This window comes from Artibeus jamaicensis, unplaced genomic scaffold (genome assembly GCF_021234435.1).
Source record: "Artibeus jamaicensis isolate MK-2021 breed Jamaican fruit bat unplaced genomic scaffold, CSHL_Jam_final contig_867, whole genome shotgun sequence".
Taxonomy (NCBI): domain Eukaryota; kingdom Metazoa; phylum Chordata; class Mammalia; order Chiroptera; family Phyllostomidae; genus Artibeus; species Artibeus jamaicensis.
The window spans coordinates 7,479,297-7,500,763 of record NW_026521995.1 but is presented as its reverse complement, the minus strand read 5'-3'; the positions used below and the strand labels follow the sequence as shown (position 1 = coordinate 7,500,763).

General features: G+C 38.8%; 1 protein-coding gene and 1 pseudogene across 10 annotated transcripts in view; one reads left to right on the top strand and one right to left on the bottom strand.

Annotated features, from left to right (window-relative positions):
- The first annotated feature begins 407 nt into the window (after nucleotides 1-407).
- Nucleotides 408-21,467, top strand: part of ABI1 (abl interactor 1) — a 122,116-nt gene continuing 101,056 nt past the window's right edge. For 6 of the 10 annotated variants that reach the window (XM_037146326.2, XM_053654785.1, XM_037146327.2 and 3 more), the window contains exon 1: nucleotides 408-685. In XM_037146326.2, the coding sequence (XP_037002221.2) occupies nucleotides 569-685 (117 nt within the window). In that variant the 5' untranslated portion in view covers nucleotides 408-568. Of the gene's footprint in view, nucleotides 686-1,227; nucleotides 1,298-21,467 lie in introns of those variants that run through there. The other 4 variants (XM_037146331.2, XM_037146328.2, XM_037146330.2 and 1 more) reach the window with 2 other exon arrangements.
- Nucleotides 18,114-18,483, bottom strand: LOC128625790 (60S ribosomal protein L31-like; annotated as a pseudogene).

The window sequence follows — 21,467 nt, the reverse complement described above, 5'->3', positions numbered from 1 at the left end:
TATTACTTTACCTCTTATATTTAGACCTATGATAGATCCTGATTACATTTTGGAGTACGATGTGAAGTAAGTTCCACGTTCAAAGTTCTGCCAGGTTTCACAGCCTCCTCAGGAACGGTTTTATTCCCTGGAATCGTCCCGTGGTTCCTTTTCTAGAGTTTCTAGGAAACAACGTACTTAAACCACACCCCCGGTCCACCTTTTATTACGCTCCGCTTGGGTTTGTCATTGGAGGCTCTCTAGACGCATGCGCTGTTGACCGGAAGCAGGCATGTGAGAAACTACAATTCCCAGAAGACCATGCCAAAGGGGGGAAAAAAAATCTTGTGGTGGGGGAGGAGAGAAATGGATTGAAGGCTCGCGAGAGAACGAGGTTGGGGCGCCTGCGCGAAGTGGGTGGAGGGGGGTGCAGAGAGTGAGAAGGAAGAGAAGGAGGTGCCGTCCCACAATACCAGGCGGGAGGGCGGGTAGGCGGTTTGTATCCGGGCTGTGAGGTGCTCGGAACCTCCGCGGACCTTGCAGCTTCTGTGTCTTTAACGCGAGAGGAAGCGATGCGGAGGGGTGGAAAATGGCAGAGCTGCAGATGTTACTAGAGGAGGAGATCCCGTCTGGCAAGAGGGCGCTGATAGAGAGTTACCAGAACCTGACCCGGGTGGCGGACTACTGTGAAAACAACTACATACAGGTGAGGAGCAAGGCGCGCGGGTGGGCGCTGGGCCGACGACCCGCCGCTGGCCACCCGAGTGACCAGCCCACTGGGCGGGGTGGGGAACTGCCTTAACCTCAGCGGCCGCCACAGTCCCAACCAGGGACAGAGCAAGTGGCCAGGCTCAGGGAGTCGAGCTGCGTTACAGGAAGTGGCTGTGGTGGTTGAAACCGATAGAAGGGGAGAGAGAAAATGGGCGAGGGAGTCGCAGCCCGGAATCCCCCTGCGGGCTCGGCGCCTCGTGCCCCGCTGCCCCTCAGCCTGCAGTTCGCTGGGCTTCTGTCCGGAGACTCAGTTGCTTCTCGGTTCGGAGAGGGGTCTAGGACCGAAGAGAGAGGGGAGAGGAAAGGGCAGGGACGAGGCATAGGGAGAAGCAGCAGAAGAGAGAGGAAAAGCGGGGCGTGTGTCGGGGGAGGATGGGGTGGGGGCGATTATGTCAGTTCAACCCAGAGGGTGTGTCTTTTATTTATTTATTTAAAAAATTTGTCATGAGTCACATTACACAGACCTCCCCAAGGCAGAGGAGGAAGCGAGTGGGGAGTGAGGAAAGGCGTCTCGGAGAAGTTAATCTCAAAATTCCTTTAATTGAAGGTTTGTTATATCTGCCTGCCGGTCCGTTTTCAAGTCGGGTTTTTTCCCCTTATCATCATTTTCACTTCCGTCGCACCTAAATGTATGTCTAGAGGTTGTTAGGACTATCGTCGTTATAAAACTCAAATGATTTAACTACTTTAAAAATCTTATTAAAGACTTTAAAAATGTCTTTAATACTCTCTTTCCCCAAGTTCTTAAACTGTTGGTTTCATAAGTAACTTAAAATACAATGGTGTGCTCGCCGGTTGCTTATTTTCTGAAGGTTCTCTCTTTGCCACTTAAGTGGATGCATAGAATTTGATTTCAGATTGATTAGCGATCATGTAGTCTTAGAACCATAACTAAAATATGTTCTTGTAGATTTACTAGAAAAATTTTGGCAGATAATTGTTTTTATTTTAATGATCGAAAGTGAGTTACAGTGTGGTAGTTTGTAGATCTTTGCGTAAACCGGCAGTTTGCAGAAGCAAAAAAAGTAGCAGAGTCCCTTTTATCAATATAAAGGCACCAGAAATTTGCTTGATGGTGATAAGGCATGACTATGTTTTGAAAGACTAGGGTTATTGCAATTCAGAACTAAAAGTATTTACAGAAAGCCTCCCATGTGATTATCATTTTTAAGAACCAATAGTTTCTGGGTTGGCAAATGCTTTTCCTCCTTATTTTTAGAAGGCGAGTCTGTTTTCAGAATATTTTGAATATTTCTCAATTTCCATATTAGTAACATTGTATCTTCAGTAGCACTACTAGGAATTTATCTCATGAATTTTTTCAAGCTTTTACTTTAGGAATTTTACTGATAAACTTGTTGAATGCCTGCCACATCTACTGTATTTCTTGTTTTTACAAACTTAATGTTTAGCCTTTTAAAAATACTCTTAAGTCCAGTAGAAGTGTGGTCGTAGTTTTGAAATAGAAAAGTGACCTTATAGTTTATTGATACTACAAATATACAAGTTTTATTCAACTTCCTGAAGGTTTTAAGGGTTTTGAAGATCAAAAAGATTGATTGCAGAAAGTTAAATTGCCTCCATTCCAGAAGTCATTTCTTTATAGAAATCAGCACTTAAGTACTTAACAAAGGGTGGCTTCTTTTTGTTTTGCATGTTGGAAAACCTGACAAATAATATGGTGTGGTAACTACTAAGTATTGGCAAATGCAAACATGTTTTAACCTGTCTGGTGACTATGTCCTTTTCAGGTAATTGTCTGCTATGAGGCTTCTCACTCACTCACTCACTCACTCACTCACTCACTCACTCATCTTTTTCCTTTTCCTTTCCTGCTATCATCCTGTAACTTTGAAGCACTTTTAGACTTATGGGTAATATCCCCAAATAAGTCATGATAATCCTCATGTAGTCTCTTACTTTTAAACATGTTAGTACCATTAGTACTGTGGTGCCAAGAGCCACTATTGGTGGCTCCATTTTTTTTTGGTGGTCCTAAACTTGACACCAGTCAGGTATTCTGATTTTAGTGGGGTAAAAATATGTTTGTCTTAGTAGCCTTTTATCTGTCTATCTATCTATCTATCTATCTTGATTGATTGATTGATTGATTGATTGTAGTAAGAGAGAGGGAGGGAGAGACAGAGAAAGAGACACATCGATTTGTTCCACTTATCCACACATTCATTGGTTGATTCTTGTATTTGTTCTGACTGGAGATGGAACCCACAGCCTTGGTATATGGGGATGAATCTCCAAACTGAGCTACCTGGTCACGTATCATAGAAGCAGCTTTTAAACTTTTGGACTGTATGATGCACTAGGTGCCTTCCTGAGGCTCAGACAGGCTTAGATGATGATGAAGGCTTTGTGGAAGTTGTGGTAGCTGACTTTGTGATGTGTTGGGCTGCTAACCATGATGCAATGAATAGGGAACCAAGAATGCTAGAAGTACCCATTTGAATGTCTTTTGAGATCTTTCTGTATCCCTTCTATGCCCCTTACTGGGTTATAATCAACACTTTACATAAATATGTCTCCTCTTAGGGAAAAGAGGAGACATATTTTTCAGAGTATAAGACGCACCCCCCCCCCATAATGGTTGTTAACGCTGCTGTTGAGTTCTGTTTACATTCATGTTGGTGAAATATTATGTTCTTTATATTATTAAATATTTTACATTTTTTGTTTGAAAGTTTTTTTCCTATTTTCCTCTAAAACCTAGGTGCATCTTATGGTCCAAAAAATATGGTAGTTGTGTTTTTTATACGCAAGGCGAGTTAAGTTACTGCATGGGTGATTTTTATCCTGAGACTTCAGTTTTCATTTTGTTTGTTTTCCTACAGTTTGGAAGTACAGTCCTGTTAGGCTAAGGTGTTGACAAGTTGACACGTTCTTTTGGCTGTAATGCAGTTGAGTCCTTAAGTACTTCATTAGCTCTTTGGGTCCTTTTGAGTTTAATTATCAAATTGTATTATTAGTCCTAGCTGGGTGGTTCAGTTGGTTGCAGCATTGTCCCACACACTGAAAGGTTGCTGGTTCTATCCCATTTGGGGCACACACATAGGTTGCAGGTTTGATCCCCAGTTGGTGCATGTGTGGGGAGGCAATCAATCAATGTTATGGATGTTTCTCTCACATCAGTGTTTCTGACTCTGTCCTGTTTTCTCTAAAATCAGTAAACACATCCTTGGGTGAGGATTTAAAAATATTAAAACTGTATCGATGGCAAAACTCCAAAAAGTATACTTTCTTAAACATGACAAGATTTTTGAAATTGTTATGAGGAAATAATATTTAAAATAGAAAGTGCTTTTTATATAAAGAAAAATCTTTACCTTTTTTTATCTTTTGGTTGATTTGACCAGTTTGAATTTTTTTTTAGTAGTTTATGTCAAGGACAGTTGCTATTTAACTTGAACACACTCGTTCATCTAGCCAGTTCTCTTTGCTCTATTTTAGGGTCCACAGTGCCTTTATCATGGGAACTATTTTGGGGAGTAGGAAGCGAGCAAAGCTAAAAGGAGTAGAAACTGCTTAAGAAAGATTTCTGTGCAAATTGCTAGGTTGGGTAAGGACAGAAAAGTCTTCCATATAGCTAAACTTTTTAATTTAATTAAAAAATTTGGCCTGGCATTTCCCCAATAGGAGCTTTATTTGGGTTAACAAGTATATTCTTGTTATACCGTATAAAGGGGATCTCATAAGTGGGTTAGTTTATTTAGCTTGTTTTCTTCCTCCTGTGATGCTAACTTATGCTCATTTGCTGATTATGCCCATTAATCCTGGAGGACAGGTAATTTTTGTGTAGGAGCACTTTGGGATAGGTAAAAGCTAACATTTCTGGTACTGTACAGTTTATGCCAGTTTATAAATGAAATCAGTTATCATGTTCATTCATTCATCTGTTTATTTATCATGAGCAATTAAAGGTTCAGAGACATTAAATACCCTTAAAGTTCTGTATCTCATGAGAGGATAATGCTTGGAATCAAATCCAGATTTTCTGATTCTATATTCTAAGTTCTATTTAATGAATACTGAGTAGGGTGCTTACTGTAGGATAGGGGATAAAGAAAGATAGTGTGAAGAGGGGAATAGGGAAGAGAAGAGGGTGATACATAGTAATTGCTTATGTGGATTGAGCATATGCTTTGTTACAGTCTCTGCAGGTCGATTTGTATCAGCATTACTCCTTATAAAAACTCTCCATGATAAGCAATATTCTCTTCAGATCAGTAAGTTAGGATTCAAAAAAGTTAAATGAGTTTTGTTTGATCATATACTTAGCAATTAGCAGTCAGGATTTCTGCCCAGCTTGGACATGCACCACCAGTTCCATGCTGTGCTCTTCCTGTCATACTGTCTAGCTGTGAATTTATCTAGAACTCAGACTAGTTTAGAGATGTCATGGAATAAGTAGACTCTTTTTTAAAAAAAGATTTTATTCATTTATTTTTAGACAGAGGTAAAGGGATGTAGAAAGAGTGGGAGAGAAAATACAATGCATAGTTGCCTCTCATGTGCCTCCTACTGGGGACCTGGCCTGCAACCCAGGCATGTGCCCTAGACTGGGATTTGAACTGGCAACCCTATGATTCACAGGCTGGCACTCAACCACTGAGCCACTCCAGCCAGGATGGAATAAGTAGATTCTTGTTGAGCATGCCTGGGAACCTAACTATTTTACCATTTTTTCTTCTAAGTTCCAAGTTGCAAATATAAAAACCAATGTTTGTTATTTGGGGATGATAGCTTTGGCACTTGAAGTGTTGAATTATAGGAGTCATAGGCTAGTTTTTCACTGAACTCAGAGCTTTTTCCTTTTGTGCATCATTGCCTGCTTTTTTTAAAATTCTGATTCACCTTTGCAATTGTGGTAAGAAAACTTATAATAGAATTAGTAGAAGTTAAAACAATGTTTTGAAACATTTTGATTTTTACACAAACCAGATTCAGCTAAAGATAGTCAGAATGATAGAGGAGATTAGGACCGATTGGAAATGGTAGAATTTTTATACTTGCACTTTGAAGTGAGGAAAAGAGTGGCTAGTAAAATTAGACATACAGGTTGGAAATCTAATGAATTAAACATGGTTTTAGTAATATGCAGCATGGTGACTATAGTTAATTATACTGTACTGTATATTTGAAAGTTGCTAAGAAAGTGGATATTAAAGGTTCTTACTATAAGAAAAAAATTGTAGCTGTTGTGATGGATGTTGACTAGAGTTATTGTGATCGTTTGCAGTATATATGCATATGAAATCATTATGTTGTATACCTGAAACACCTGGGAATATTAGTATGCCAATACAAAAATGAAACAAGACAGGATTTTGGATACTTTTATGGAAATCCTCAGGTTAGTTGTTAGGTTGACCAGTAGTCACAACCTGCTTATTAATGCTGCTGTCAAGCAGTCAGGATCTGACCTTGAATATTGGGTCTTAAGAATATTATGTCAACTACTAATAATACTCTCAAGAATATAGGATATTCTTTGGGGCTGTATGTCATTTGAAGTTTGTATTAAAGTTAATTAAAAGAGAATTTGTATTAAAACGATTTTTCTTTTGTAACTTTAATACTTATAAGAGCTTTACATGTAGTACTTTGATCTAGTCCTGGTATGTTTAGAGCCTCAGTTTTAGCAAGTTTGTGTCATTTGGAGAGGTTCTTTTTAGAAAATTGTTGAAATAATCTCTTAGTGTAAGGACACTTTTCTAGTTCTTGTGTGTTTCTGTTTTCTCAAGTTGATTATGACAACTGAGGAATGCTAATATTCCTTGTAGTGGGAAAGAAGTATTTGGACAGTTGGCCATTTAGAATAACCTATTTATCTTGGGTGAAATTATGTTAAAGGAATTAGATACTTGTGAGTGAACAGACAAGAACATATGAGCTAGAAAGGAAGAGTGTTAATATTGGCAGCAGATGTTGAATCAAACAGCAGATTATGTAGGTGTAATTCTGTAAGAATAGTGCTGATATGAAAAGTAATGTAAAAATTATTAAATGCTAATTTGGCATTTAAAAGTTTGAATTTGGGGAGCTGTATGTGTTTCTAATGTTTGTGTTGATTTTAATTTTTATTGATGTTATAGTTTGATTTTAAAAGGAGTAATAATCAAAACCTAAAAGTACAAACTTTATAGACCTTAATATTTAATAAGACACTATACTGAAAAACAAGGGAAAAGATTTTTGCCCTGGCCAGTGTGGCTTAGTTGGTTGAACCACCCATGGAGTGGAAGGTCATGATTCGATTCCCTGTCAGGCTGCGTGCCTGGGTTGTGGCCTGGTACCAAATGATGTTTCTCTCCCTTCCTTTCTAAGGGATTTTCAAAAAAGTAAAGCATTGAGAAGAAGAGAAACTTGCAAAATGGCAATTACTGGATTTTGTTTTTAAATGTATGGGTGTTTTTTAATTTTTATTTTTTTAATCCTTACCATAAGACATGTTTATTGATTTTGGAGAGAGTGGGAGGCAGGGATTGAGAGAGGAAGAGAAACATTGATTGAAGAGAAACATTGATCTGTACCCTGACCCACCGGGGACTAAACCCCCGACCTAGGCATGTGCCCTGACTGGGCACATGGTGACCTTTTGGCTTATAGGATGATGCTCCAACTAACTTTGAGTCACACTGGCCAGTGAATTTTCTTCTTAAAAGAAATAGCTGATCTGATTATTTTAACATCAAACATTAATTGCTTAGAAAGGAGACTTGAAGTGTTTAGTATTACCACTCTGTCAACCCAATTAATTACAGTTGACCTTGGCTCTGCTAACTTTATCCATTCACAAATGAAATTTTCTCAGAAATAGTTGGTAGTGAACTAATGCTTGTGAAGAAAACCTGAAAGCAAAACAAAATATCCTAAGGAAAATAATGTGTATTTGTTAGCAAGTAGATTCTAATTTTGATATGCATCATAGTGTAGCAAGTTCAGCAGATGTTTGTGGAATTGATTTATGTTGATTAAAGAATATTGGTAGGACCATCTCAAGTGTAGCTGAAGTACAAGGAAACTGATTTTAAGTCTTTATTTTACTAATGACTAGCATAGTAGTTAATAATTCATCATAGAAAATTCCAAACATATTCAGAAATGGAGAGGATAATGAACCCCTGTATTTTTTTAAAATTGTGTCTTGTTTTCCCCTTTTGCCTCCTCTCTACCCAGTAACCCCTAATCCCCCAGGCAGTTCTCCCCACCATTGTTCATGTCCATGGGTCATGAGTATTAGTCTTTTGGCTACTCCATTTCCTATACTGTACTTTACATTTCGATGGCTATTCTTTAACTCCCTATTTGTACTTCTTAATCCCCTCACCGCTTCACCCATTCCTCTACAACTCCCTCTCATTAGGCAACCATCAAAATGCTCTCTATATCCGTGATTCTGTTTCTGTTCTTGTTTGCTTAGTTTTTTTTTTAGATTGAATTGTTGACTTTGTATTTTTTGCCATTTTATTGTTCATAGTGTTGATCATCTTATTCTTAAATAAGTTCCTTTAACATTTCATATAAAGATGGTTTGGTGATGATGAACTCCTTTAGTTTTTTCTTGTCTGGGAAGCTCTTATCTGCTCTTCAATTCTAAACTATAGCTTTACTGGGTAGAGCATTCTTGGCTCTAGGTCTCTGCTCTTCATGACTTTGAATATTTCTAGCCTGCAAAGTTTCTTTTGAGAAATCAGCTGTCTTACAGGAACTCCCCTGTAGGTAACTACTCTTCTCTTGCTGCTTTTTAAGATTCTCTCTGTCTTCAACCTTTGGCATTTTAATTATGAGTATCTTTGAGTGGGCCTCTTGTGTCCATCTTGTTTGGGACTCTCTGTGCTTCCTGGACTTGCATGTCTACTTCCTTCACCAAATTGGAAAGTTTTCTAATTCATTGTTACCCCTGTGATGGAAATGTTGAACCCCTTTAAGTTGTCCAGAGGTTTTTATGCTATCCTCATTTTTTTGGATTCTTTTTTTCTTCTTGTTCTGCATGTTTTTTTGCTTTCTTATGTTCCATATTACTGATTTGATTCTGAGCTTCACCCACTCTACTGTTGTTTCACTGGAAATTGCTTTGTATTTCAATCAGTGTATCCTTTGTTTCTGATTCTTTTTCTGGAGTTGTGATTTGTTCTTTCATTTGGGCCGTGTTTCTTTGTTTCTTGTTTTGGTAGGCTCCCTGTGTTTGTTTCTATGTATTAGGTAGAGCTACTTTGACTCCATGTCTTGGTAGTGTGGTCTAATATAGTAGGTGTCTTGTAGGGTCCAGTGGCATAGCCTCCCCTGTCACCCAAGCTGGATACTCAAGGTGGGCCATTCATGTGGGCTGAGAACACCCTCCTCTTGTAGTTGAGCCTTGGTTGCTATTGGCAGATTAATGGGAGGGAGTTACCCAGGCCGGTCAGCTGCAAGGATTGGCAGTGACCACTTACTACTAGTCTGTTCCTTCCTAAAGGATCAGTTGCGCAGGGACAGGGTAGTGGTGGTCCAGCATGGTCTGTAACTGTTCACTGTGTGTGCATTTCCCAGGTGGTGCAGGCCAAGATCAGCCCCCACCTGTGTTTTGCCCAGGACCACCCTGCCTGAGCTATAAAGGTATCTGAGATGGCTGCCTTTTGTGCTGGGCTTGGAGATTCCCAGGTGAAGCCAAGCTGTGAATTTAAGTTGGCTGCTGCTAGTACAAGGCCTGGGATTCACTGAGGCCAGCTGTTGCTTGTTTGAGAGGATTTAGGATGTTGTGAAAAATGAGTCAAGGCTAGTCATTCATATGAAAAAGCAGCTTAGGTGGGCTTGTAAATTGGGTGGGTGGAGTCTCGGGATCTCCTGTGAGGGATCAAACAGTGTTACCCAGATTGATGGAGTCTCAGATATGGCGCTGTCTTGCTGGCTCAGTGTGCGGAGGGTTTAGCAAAGAGATAATGGCCTCTCATTGCCTTGATGTGAGATTCTTCATTTTCTCCCTGTGTACCTTTGGTGCCTTTCAAACTGTTGCCCCAGTGCTGGAGATCAGAGGGAGTGAGTCTGGGTTTGTGAGTTCATGTGTGGGTTCTTGAAGAGGAACTGCTTGGGGCTCAAGTTTCTTTCACCAATTCAATCCCTGCTAATTTTTGCAGCCAGAAGTTGTGGGGACTTACATTCTTGGCACTGGAACTGTGCCGGAGGGCCTGGTATGGGTGTGGGACTTCTCACTCCTGAGATATGCCTCCTGAGTTTCTGTTCAGCACGTGTGGGTGAGGGACCAGCCCATTCTGTGTCTGTGTCCCTCCTACCAATCTGGGTGAATGTGATTTCATTAGTCCTGTAGTTGTCGGACTAACATTCAGCTTGATTTCTGATACTTTTAAGTGATGGCTCTATGTTTTAGTTGTAATTTTGATATGGTTGTGAGAAGAGGCCAGCCATGTCTGCTTATGCTTCCATCTTGACCGGAAGCGGAACCCCCATTTATTTATCACCCAGTTTTAACAATTATTTACTTATAGCCTATCTCCTTTCATCAGTATTTCTTTTCTGTCTCCCTACCATTATTTTAAAGCTCATCTTTGACATACCATTGCATCCATAAATATTTTAGTACATATCTCTAAAAGATGGAGGCTTATTAAACCTACTGCATAACTTCTATATGTGGGGGGAAAAGATAATGAATTTTATCATAATTGTGGCCAAAAAGAATAGAAAGCTTTAAAGCACTTAATGTATTTTCATCATTAAAAAAAATTATTGATTTGAGAGAGAAAGACAGAGAAACAGAGAAAAAGAAAGAGAAAGGGAAACATTGACCTGTTGTTCCATTGTATTTATGCATTCATTGATTGCTTCTTGTATGTGACCTTAACTGGGATTGAACCCATAACCTTGGTATCTTAGAATGATGTGCTGACCAACTAAGTTGCCTGGCCAGGGCTAAACAGTCAATATATTTTTAATTTACTGCTAACATTGTTAGTGATTCCTGCCGCTGCCACAGGTTGATTAGAATATAGCTGTATTGTTTGCTTTATGATGACTTAAAAATTTGAATTACAATTTATCTAATATAAAACCTACCATTTTAGAGAGTACAGTTCAGTATTATTTAATATATTCACAGTGTTGCGTGACCACCACATTGGTCTAATTCCAAAACATTTTTATCACTCCTCTAAAAAAAAAAACCCATCCATTACTCATTTCACTTCCATCCCTGTCCCCTAGCACCCGAAATCCACCATTTGCTTTCTGTCTCTATGAATTTATCTGTTCTCTGTTTCATGTAAATGGAATCGTAGACTATGTGGCCTTTTTGTCTGGCTTTTTTCACTTATATTAAGCATATTCTACTGTATGTATGTACCACAATTTATCCATTCATTTGTTGATGGTTCTGGTGGGTTTCTGTCTTTTTAGCTATTGCGAATAGTACTGTGTAAATGTTCATGTACTGTGTTTGAGTGCCTGTTTTCAGTTCTTTTGCGTATGCACAGCTAGGACTGGTTCATAATGGAATTCTGTTGTGACGAATATAATTATCTGTTGCTGTACTGCAGTGTAATGAGTGAATTCCAGACATAGACTCAGGTTTTTGTATGAATTGATAGAAATTAAGGTGTGGAGCTTAATTTTTTGCTTTATATGTAAATGTAATGTGCCCCCTGATTACCAGAGTAATATAAAATATGGTAATTGAATAAGTATTAAACTTTTTAGAAGCATATATAGCTTAGTGCAAGTTTCTTGTAATATCACTACTACCTACAGCATATGAAGAATGTGTCTCAATTTTATGCTGTATAGTTAGTAAACTCATATTGTTTATACTAAGGCAGAAAGTATTTTAGTCATAGTGTATTGTATTTATTTTTATTTTATTTTTTAAGATTTTATTTATTTTTAGAGAGGGGGAAGGAAGGGGGACAGAGAAGGAGAGAAACATTGATTGGTTGCTTTTTTTATGCTCCTGAGTGGAGATTGAACCCGCAAGTCAGGCATGTGCCCTGACTGGGAGTTGAACCCACAATTTTTAGCTTTGTAGGACGATGCCCAGCTGAGTCAAACCCGTGAGGGCAGTCACAGTGTATTTTAAAAACTAAAAACAAACAAACACCCTAACAGTTTAGTGAGATTATCTAATAACCCAATCAAATTTGAATTATATCATTTAGAGGTTAAGTGAAACACACTATACAAGATGTGGAAGTTGGTATCTTAACTGCTTTGTGTGTGTGTGTGTGTGTGTGTGTTTTAGTTGTCGTTCAAGTATAGTTCAAAATCTCCATTTTCCTACCACCACTTCCTCCCCAGCCCATGCCTACCCCCTACCTTCAATCCTTCCCCCCTACAATCAGTTCTCCCCCCCTCCTTTGGCTTTGCTCAACTGGTTTTTATTTCAGCTTTAACTATTATTTATTTTCAATATATTTTATTGACTATGCTATTACAGTTATCCCATAATCCTCCTTTTATTCTCCTCTGACCTGCACACCCACGCCACCCACATTCCACCCCTTTAGTTCATGTGCATGTGTTGTACCTATAAATTCTTTGGCCTCTCCATTTCCTATATTATTATTAACCTCCCCTTGTCTACTTTGTACCTACCAGTTATGCTTCCTCTTCCCTATACCTTTCCTCCCTTCTTTCTTCTCCCCTTCCCTGCTGATAACCCTTTGTGTGGTCTCCATTTCTGTGATTCTGTTCCTGTTCTAGTTGTATGTGTAGTTTTTGTTTACTTTTCCAGGTTCAGTCATTGATAGTTGTGAGCTTGTTGTTATTTTATTGTTCATAGTTTTGATCATCTTCTTTTTCTTGGATAAGTCCCTTTAACATTTCATGTAATAAGGGCTTGGTGATGATGAACTGCTCTTCCATTCTAAAGTATAGCTTTGCTGGATAGAGTAATCTTGGATGTAGGTCCTTGTCTTTCATGACTTTGAATACTTCTTTCTAGCCCCTTCTTGACTGCAAGATTTCTTTTGAGGAATCAGCTGATAGTCTTATGGACATTCCTTTGTAGGTAACTTTCTCCCTTCCTCTTGCTGCTTTTAGGATTCTCTCTTTATATTTAATCTTGGGTAACTTAATGATGATGTGCCTTGGTGTGTTCCTCTTTGGGTCCAACTTCTTTGGGACTCTGAGCTTCCTAGACTTCCTGGAAGTCTATTCCCTTTGCCAGATTGGGGAAGTTTTTCTTCATTATTTTTTCAAATAAGTTTTCAATTTTTTGCCATTGTTCTCCTTCTGGCACCCCTACGATTCAGATATAGGAATGTTTCAGGTTGTCCTAGAGGTTCCTGAGTCTCTTTTCACTTTTTTGAATTCTTGTTCCTCAATTTTGTGCTGGTTGGGTGTTTATTTTTTCCTTTTGTTCCAAATTGTTGGTTTGAGTCCTGGTTTCCTTCCCTTGACTGTTGGTTCCCTGAATATTTTGCTTTATTTCAATTTTGGGTATCTTTCATTTGTTTTTTCATTTTTTAACCAAGTTCAGTCAGTTCTGTGAGCTTTTTGATTACCAGGGGTTTACATTCTCCATCAGATACATTGGCTGTCTCTTCCTCATCACTTAGCTCTCTTTTTGGAGTTTTGCTCTGTTCTTTCATTTGGCCCACATTTCTTTGTCTCTGCTCATGGTTAAGTTGTAAAGGGGTGGGACCTTAGGTATTCACCAGGGTAGGGTAACGCTCTTTGCTGTGTTGTGGTGCTGTCTGTGGGGAGGGGTCAGAGAGGGAACAATGCAGCTTGCTTGCTTGGCTCTAGCCTCACTGACCAGCAAACTCTAGTGTGAGAAAGAGTTTCTCCCACTGTGGCAATCACCCCTATAGTCCACAGTCAGCTCTGAGTCTCAGCGTCTTCTTCAGCCAGCCCTGACTGCTTGGTCTGCCGCCTTGCTGAGGTTTTTGTCAGCTGGCCCCGCCTGGTGGTCCGCTGCCTTGTGGTGCGTTATTGGTCTGGTTGTTCTGGTTGACTTTTTCTTTAATTCCATGGTTGTTGGAGTTCTATGCACTTTGGTTTTTCTGGCACTTCTGGTTGTGCTAGGAAGGGAAGGGTTTCTATCTATGCCTCCATCTTGGCCATAACTTGCCACGTCCTGAAATTTTTTAAAAGTATTCCAGTAGATTGTAGTACATGGGTGGGAGGATATCAAGAGTACTGTTTTTTTATATTCATTGAAAATTTTGTGTTTGATCTCAGACATGCTGAACACTAAATTCAAGGTTTGGTATGAAAAAGATTTATAAAATATCTCATTGATAATTGTTTATATTAATTGCATTTGAGATAATACTTTGGATATATTAGGTTAAATAAAAATATTATTAGAGTTTAAAATCAAAGGGTACTATAGTGACATGTTGAGTAGGAGATAATGATTAGACAACCAAACAGATAGGCCAGATAGTCGTTCTGCAGTTTAGGGAAGAATCAAAGTTGGAAATCAATGTTTAGGAGTCATCACAGAGTAGATTAGTACTGTCTAATAGAAATATGTGAGGCACATATGTAATTTAAAAATTTCCCAATAGATTAAGAAAGTATGAAGACACAGTTTGAAATTAATTTTAATAATGTAATGTATTTAAACCAGTGCATTCAAAGTATAATTACTTCAATAAGTAATCAGCATAAATAATTAGTGGACTGTTTTACATTTTTTTTTGTACCTACTCTTTGGACTCTGATGTATATTTTATTTTATCATTGACTTACTTTCAGTGATTTTTATTTATTTTTAGAGAGTGGGGGAAAGGGTGGGAGAAAAAGGGAGAGAAACATCAATGTGTGGTTGCCTCTCACATGCCCTCCACTGGGGACCTGGCCTGCAAACCAGGCATGTGCCCCGACTGGGAATTGAACCAGTGACCCTTTTGTTTGCAGGCCCGGTGCTCAATCCATTGAGCCACGATGTTGTAGACTGCTTTACCTGATTTTAGGAATTGTATCTCTACCCCTTGTGGCTACTGGAGAGAGATGACCTTTGGAATGCCAGACACAGGAGACAAAGCCTGTCTCTGGTAGCAAACACTGCCTCAGTTCCTCTCCCTGCCCCCAGAACTTGGTCAGAAGTCAATGACGGGTAAGACCCCTCACAGCGGGGGGCAACCTAAGCCAGACTCGATCACTTGGGAGGCCTTCATGGAAGGACTGGGGGGGGGCTGTAATAAGGAGCAGTGGACTCTTGCGTGCCCCCCCCCTTTGTCAAAGCCTGAGTCCCCATGTTCTCTGGGAGAAGCACTTCCTGACTCTAATCCCCCTAAGCCTGAATACCTGTTGGGGAGAAGTGCAGCTCCTTGCCTTGCTAGAGCGTGTCCTGGGGAGCAATCTGGCATCACAAAGACTTGTTGATTAACCTGTGAAATCTGCTCTGCTAAGAGTGCTTTCATTCATATGATAAGGGTCCAAGAGGAAATGAGTTTGTCTCCCAAAGTTTCTGCAACTCTCTTCCTGACAGACACTGACTTAGATCTCTTTGTAATGTTATCTACTGTTTGATCCTTGTCGCCCTGTATTCCTGTGTATTACAACCCAATAAAAGGCTATGGAAGAGGGTGCTCAGGGCCTTTTTCTCCTTGGAGAAACTGGCCGCTGCTGGCCTTTGTCTCCCCTGAGAAACTGGCCACAGCTAACTCCTCCATCCCCAAACAGATCTCAGCATGTCTTGGCTATATTTACTCATTCACGTGTGTCGGTGGCACTGGGGGGACTCTCGAAGTAGTCGCCCCCACATCATACCAGCCAGGGCATATTTTATACTTATAGTACATCTCAGTTGGTTTGGGGATAGTAAAGAACTGGGAGGATTAATGGATGAAAAGTTCCGTGATAACAAAGGATAGTAGGAAATTAGGTAGTAAAGTAAGTCAACTACAGAGATAGAAGGTGGCATTTTGAGATTTTTGAAATCTAGATTTTTGGAAATGGTGTAATTCTATGGCAATTTTGACTGGTAAAAAAAAGTGGAAAGCAATTCTTTAAGTTCAGGGGGTGAATTGACTGAAGGGCAAAAGTTTTGGGTGAATTAGGTGAGTGAATGTTGACATCATTAAGAATAATGAATGGTAGGAATAGTGAACTAGTACGTTAGATGTGAGAGTCCTTGGAGAAGGAGGGAATGGTAAAGATATTGGTTGATGACAGTAATAAGGAGGTTACATTTGTTGAGACCTCTTCCCTGTCCCACCAGGTCAGTTTATACCATGTTAAAGGCTCCCATAGAATCCTGTATATTTCCTCTGTAACACTCACTGCACCTGTTTGACATGTGATGCTGGTCTCTAAGAAAGCAGGTCTAGTTTGGTCTTGTTTATTCCTGTATCTCCAGTGCCTTCCTGTGTCTGGTACATAAAGCTCTCAAAAGTTATAGAGACTGGAAACTTGATTCTCTGTTCCTCATTGTGTGTGTGTATATATACCCATGCACATACATACATATATATTATATATATATATTTTTTTAGAGAGAAGAAAGTGGGGAGAGAAACATTTGTTTTCCACCTATTTATGTATTCATTGGTTGTTTCTTTGTATGTCCTGATGGGGATTGAACCCACAACCTTGGTGTATTGGAATGACACTGTAATCCTCTGAGCCTACCTGGCCAGGGCCTCGTTCTGTATTTTAACCAGCCTTTAATTCTCTTTTATCGTCTATAGAAGGACACGTTTTAACTAGATTATGTCCAAAGTGACAATTATGATAGTTTTTAGTGGAGTTTGTTTCTGCTCTAAAACTTCTGTTTTTATTAGTTCTTCAGTTTCCTCTAAAAAATGTTTTTGCTTTACTTGTATATATTCCTTTCATTTTGTTGTTAGCAAATGTTACGTGTAAATGTTTACTTTTTTTGTAATTAAGACATCAAGACATTGAATAAATAGGTGTAGGAAATGATTTAATTCAAATTGTTATGAATTATGATTCCTCCTAAATATTCTTAAAATCTTTATATTAAAATCAGTTTTTCTAAGTGTACTGAAGAGACAAGATATAGGCGAGGGTGTGTGAAAATAGACTATCTGTGTCTTTATCCCTTGAGTAATTTTCTATAATACAGCTTAGCGGGACTGAAGCTTATGATCTCAGTATTCTTTTTGTTTGCTTAAAAAGTATTGATGCCAGAGAGCTTTTCTTTATGTAGTTTATATCTATCAGTATTAACTGTCAAAAATTAAAATGGAGGCCCTGGCTGGTGTGGCTCAGTGGATTGAGTGGGGGCCTGCGAACCACGTGATTGCCGTCTGATTCCCAGTCAGGGCACATGCCTGGGTTGCAGGCCAGTTCCCGGGAGGGAACTCTAGAGGCAACCACACATTGATGTTTCTCTCCTTCTCTCCTTCCCTTCCTCTCTAAAGATAAATAAATAAAATCTTAAAAAAAAATTAAAATTGAGAAGTTTAAAATATTAATTCATTTAAAATAACATGTAATGTTTTAGCATAAATAATACATTTTTTTTAAGAAATACCACAGTTTTCCATAACAAAAAAAAGTTTAATGAGAGTGGCATTGTTTTACATTATTAAAAATTTCTTTAGTGACTGGCTTATAGTAGAAATCTAGATTATCGTATCTACTTCTGCATTCAGTATTTTGTGACAATTTTTATTTTGGATGAAGTATATGAAAACTAGCTTCATCCAGTTATGTATTTGGAAAGAAAAGAGTATTTTTATAACCTGTGGATTAAATTGTGGATAATTTCTTTGATACTATCTCAAAACTCAGCAGATAGTAGTTTCTTAAAGATTAGGTGCAATGAAACTATCATTGAACATTTTATACTCCAGTATATTAAAAGTTTTTGCATAGGTCGTTCAGAAAATATTCGTTGACTGAGTGATGCAGTTCTTCTGAATGTTGGCACATTTTCTTATATGATAGACAAAGAATCACATTTGTTCACATCACCACAGACGTTATGAGGTGAATCTTTAAGTATTGAAAAGCTTCCAAGCTCACATTGATGGATACCAGTTTCCTAAAATCTAATTTTTTTGAAAGCTCTAATTTTACTCTTGGCAACAAATATTTCCAGTTATTTTCTTTGGAGTGATAGGTTCACTTCATTCATTTTTAGGAACGTGTCTGCCAAATACCCAATCTGAATAATCATAGTTTGTCAATTGTTGTTTGAAGTAACAATGAAGTCGTTTTTTTGAAGTTCCATGGTGAAGTGGCTTATTTAGCTTGCAGATAAATTGCACAAATGCTTTTTCCTAAAGACAGCCATTGTACTTTGAATGCAACTACAGTACTTGATATGGACTTCCTCTTTAGTCACACAGAATATTAAAAGTCATCCTAAGGGTCAAGATTTAATAAAATTAAGAATATTATTTTTCAGCAGTGTTATAACTTTATTTGACGATCAGCACTTAGTCCTCGTCCACATTAACTGTTTGTATATTTCTGAAAGTGGTGATAGGTACATAGGTGATATATGTATAGAGCATGTTTGGTGAATCTTCATCTTCATTATGTTTATTGGACAACTGCACCTGGTAATGGTATGCGACATTCTTTATTCCTTAGGCCCAGGCAACGTTGAGTGTGGTATCAGTGTGTACATCTGGAGTTTCCGTCTTCTTCATGGCAGATTTCTGGATCTGTTTGAGTGACTGAGTGGCATGCTTCTTGAAACCCACTCTGTGGATGCGCCTGTGAATGTTGATAGTGTTTGCTCTGGTCGCTACTCATTGATGGCAGAACTGCCCTCTTCTTACCACCCTTCTTTTTGGGAGCCATCGTGCTGGGCCCAAATTGGAAAGCTCATTAAGAACATTTTTAAGTGAAGCTGGCTTTTTCCCGTGAATGGTTGGCAGTAAAGAACACAATGACTGCTAGTATAGTTGGTGATACTCCCTTGATTTATGCTAGTAATTTAGTCAACTTGGCTTTTGAATCATCAGTGCAAATGTCAACACAGTAAAGAAGGCAAGTGCAAGACGAAATATAGTAGAAAAATTAAAAGAAGTCAATCTATTTTTACAGATGCAAAGAACATTTCAAGAAAACTTAGAACAGTTAACATAGTATGATATGCTTCAATAAGAAGTTAGTTGGAGCCCCAAAATAAAAATCTGGAATCTAAACTCTTCAAAATGAAAACTTCTGGAGATTGTAGTAAAATAGAATTGGAAAATCTAAGCAACTCCACTTAGAGGAATTAGAAGGTAGAAAGTCATTGGTAAATAAACTAAAAAGACTAATGTGAGGCTAGCAGAGGTCAGCACTGAACTTCTCCTGCAGAAATAGCAGAACATGTCTTCAGTCAGCATTCTTCATACAAGACCAGAACTGGAGAGATACCTTGAGTAGGAAATCTTAATAGTTTTATGCTCAGTAGAAATTTGGCTCCATGACAAAACTTGATGATTCCTATCTCAAGGCCACGAACTCAAATATCAGTGTGGAGACTTATTTAATCAGATGTTGCTGACTCAATTCAAATACTGTAGAACTTATCCTATAGCATCAGTTGGTCAGTCAAATTCTTACCAAAATCTGCTTTTGAAAATGTCATGAGAATATGCATAGATTTTGCACAGAAAAATACATAATCTGAAACAAATTTATTTAATGGACTGTTTATGTAACATTTTAATTGTTTACCACTAAACACATGACGTAAAATTTTTATTAAAGGAAAATATTTTTAGATAAATAAAAAAAAAGATGGCAAATAGCTGGTATTATTATGAAAATAGTTTGACTTTTGGACCTCCTGAAGGGAACTTAGGGATCTTCAGCATTCTTAAGGACATACTTAGAGAAACTTTGGTATGATTGGTTTAGTAGACTTAGTGCCTTCCTTTTGTGGTACTAATAGGAGTTTGAATTCCAAATACGATTTTATAGCAGTATGCATCTCTGGCTAAAGTAGCTTGAGTAGTACCTCATAAAAATTTTAAGTTCCTTGTGTAAGTCTTTTCTTAGCATAGCACATACCATATTAATTGTTTTTAACAATATTCTGGGTCTTTATATTGCTCTGTATATTTCACCTCTTAGTAGCTCTAATTTTGAAATATATGTTTTCTCCAAATTCCACCCATGCCAAAATTTTATAATTTGACTAAATTTATTTGGTTAATGGGAAGTTGTACGAATTATATAAATTTGTGAAGTAGTGTGAAATACGAATTTTAAAGTGGTGTAGAAATTATTTAACTTATTTCTAATTTGAGTATGTTCCAAATTTGATTTGAAGAAATCTTACAGGACCTGAAGTTGGAACCATAGAAGTTCCATCAGAAATGCTCAGTAAAAGGAAATATGTATAATAATATGTAACGTACTTCACAATATGACAATGTATTAGATTGTCATATTGTAAATGAGCAGACAGAGGCCTGTTCACCTGGTGCCTTGGTGTATAACTCAACAATTAGTATTGGAAGAAAAAATTTTATTTACAATACTCTAACCTTGAGGGTGCTGAGAGTACTTATGTTTGGAGACCTGTTCTTCCCTGAGACCCAGCACTTCCCTTGCTCCCCAAAAGGCTGAAAGTGAAAGTCAAGCCCAGTAGTTCCCTATATGCTTATCTGTGCTTAAGCTGGCTGTGCAAACAGTTGTGCAGTAGCTCTCTCTTTCAGGATCTAGTGTGTGTTGTTATCAGCTTCCATGTAATAGTCCAGGAAAGCATGTCCCGTGGTTCACTGGATCATGGTGAAGTCCAGGAAAGGAACAAATCCTGAGAGAGTGGCCTTTCCATATGTCCTGTGTCCTAAGAGTGAGCATTTTTCAAGATAGTCCTTGATGGCTTCTGAGTCATCTAGAGCATGTACAACCAGAGCAGTAGCATGCTGCTCTTTCCCTTACTATACCAGGCTGCATGGCTGAATTCTGATTATACATACTCTGCCTACCTGCTACATCATGGCTCCTTCTCCTCCACTCACTCCACCTGCATGGCTCCTGTCTCACTACTGATAGCATGGCTGAATTTCTCCATCTTGCAGACCACCTTTTTAACTAGACCAGCACAGCTGCTACCTACTCTCTCAGCCCTCATGGCAGATCAGCCTCTCCCTCTCTGCCTAGTTGCTACATCATGGCTCTCCATAGCAGATTAGCCTCCTTTTGCCCACCTTAAGTTTAAATCCTGACCGGGAGCTTCCTATATGACTGCCTATGTGTCTTCTCCCACAGTGAGCTTCATTTGCCAGTTTCCCATATCCTTTACATTCTTTGGCTGCCACCTTTAGTCAGGGCAAGCTTAGCTCAGTGATGCAGGGGGAATGCCTTCCTGCCTTAGGCCTCTGCCTCTCAAGCAGGCCCTAGGAGTCACCATATATTCTGAAAGTCCTGTATACAACCTTTGCCCCTGGGTGGTAGCACAGTTATTATCTAGCTACCAGCTTGCCACTTTTATGAGAAGTATCCTAACTGCCATTCGGTCTGCTCTCCGGAGCCCCCAACCTAAGGCTATGAGGGTTTCCTAGGGATCTCTCTCTCTCTCTGTACCCCATTTCATTTTGTTCAGTTATTCAGCATCTTTTTACTGCCTATTATGTGCCAGATTGTGTTTTGTGAATCAGATATAATCTCTGCTTCCCTCACTAATGGTAAAGATCGCATACTAGAATACATTTTATCTAGGGAAGTACATGTTTTTTATGGAACAGACCCGGAGTGGGGGACAAGATACTGTTACCAGTGGGCCCCACCTCCTGAGGTACCCCTGTACTTTTTGTCCTGGCCCCTGCCAGGGCATTGGAGTCATG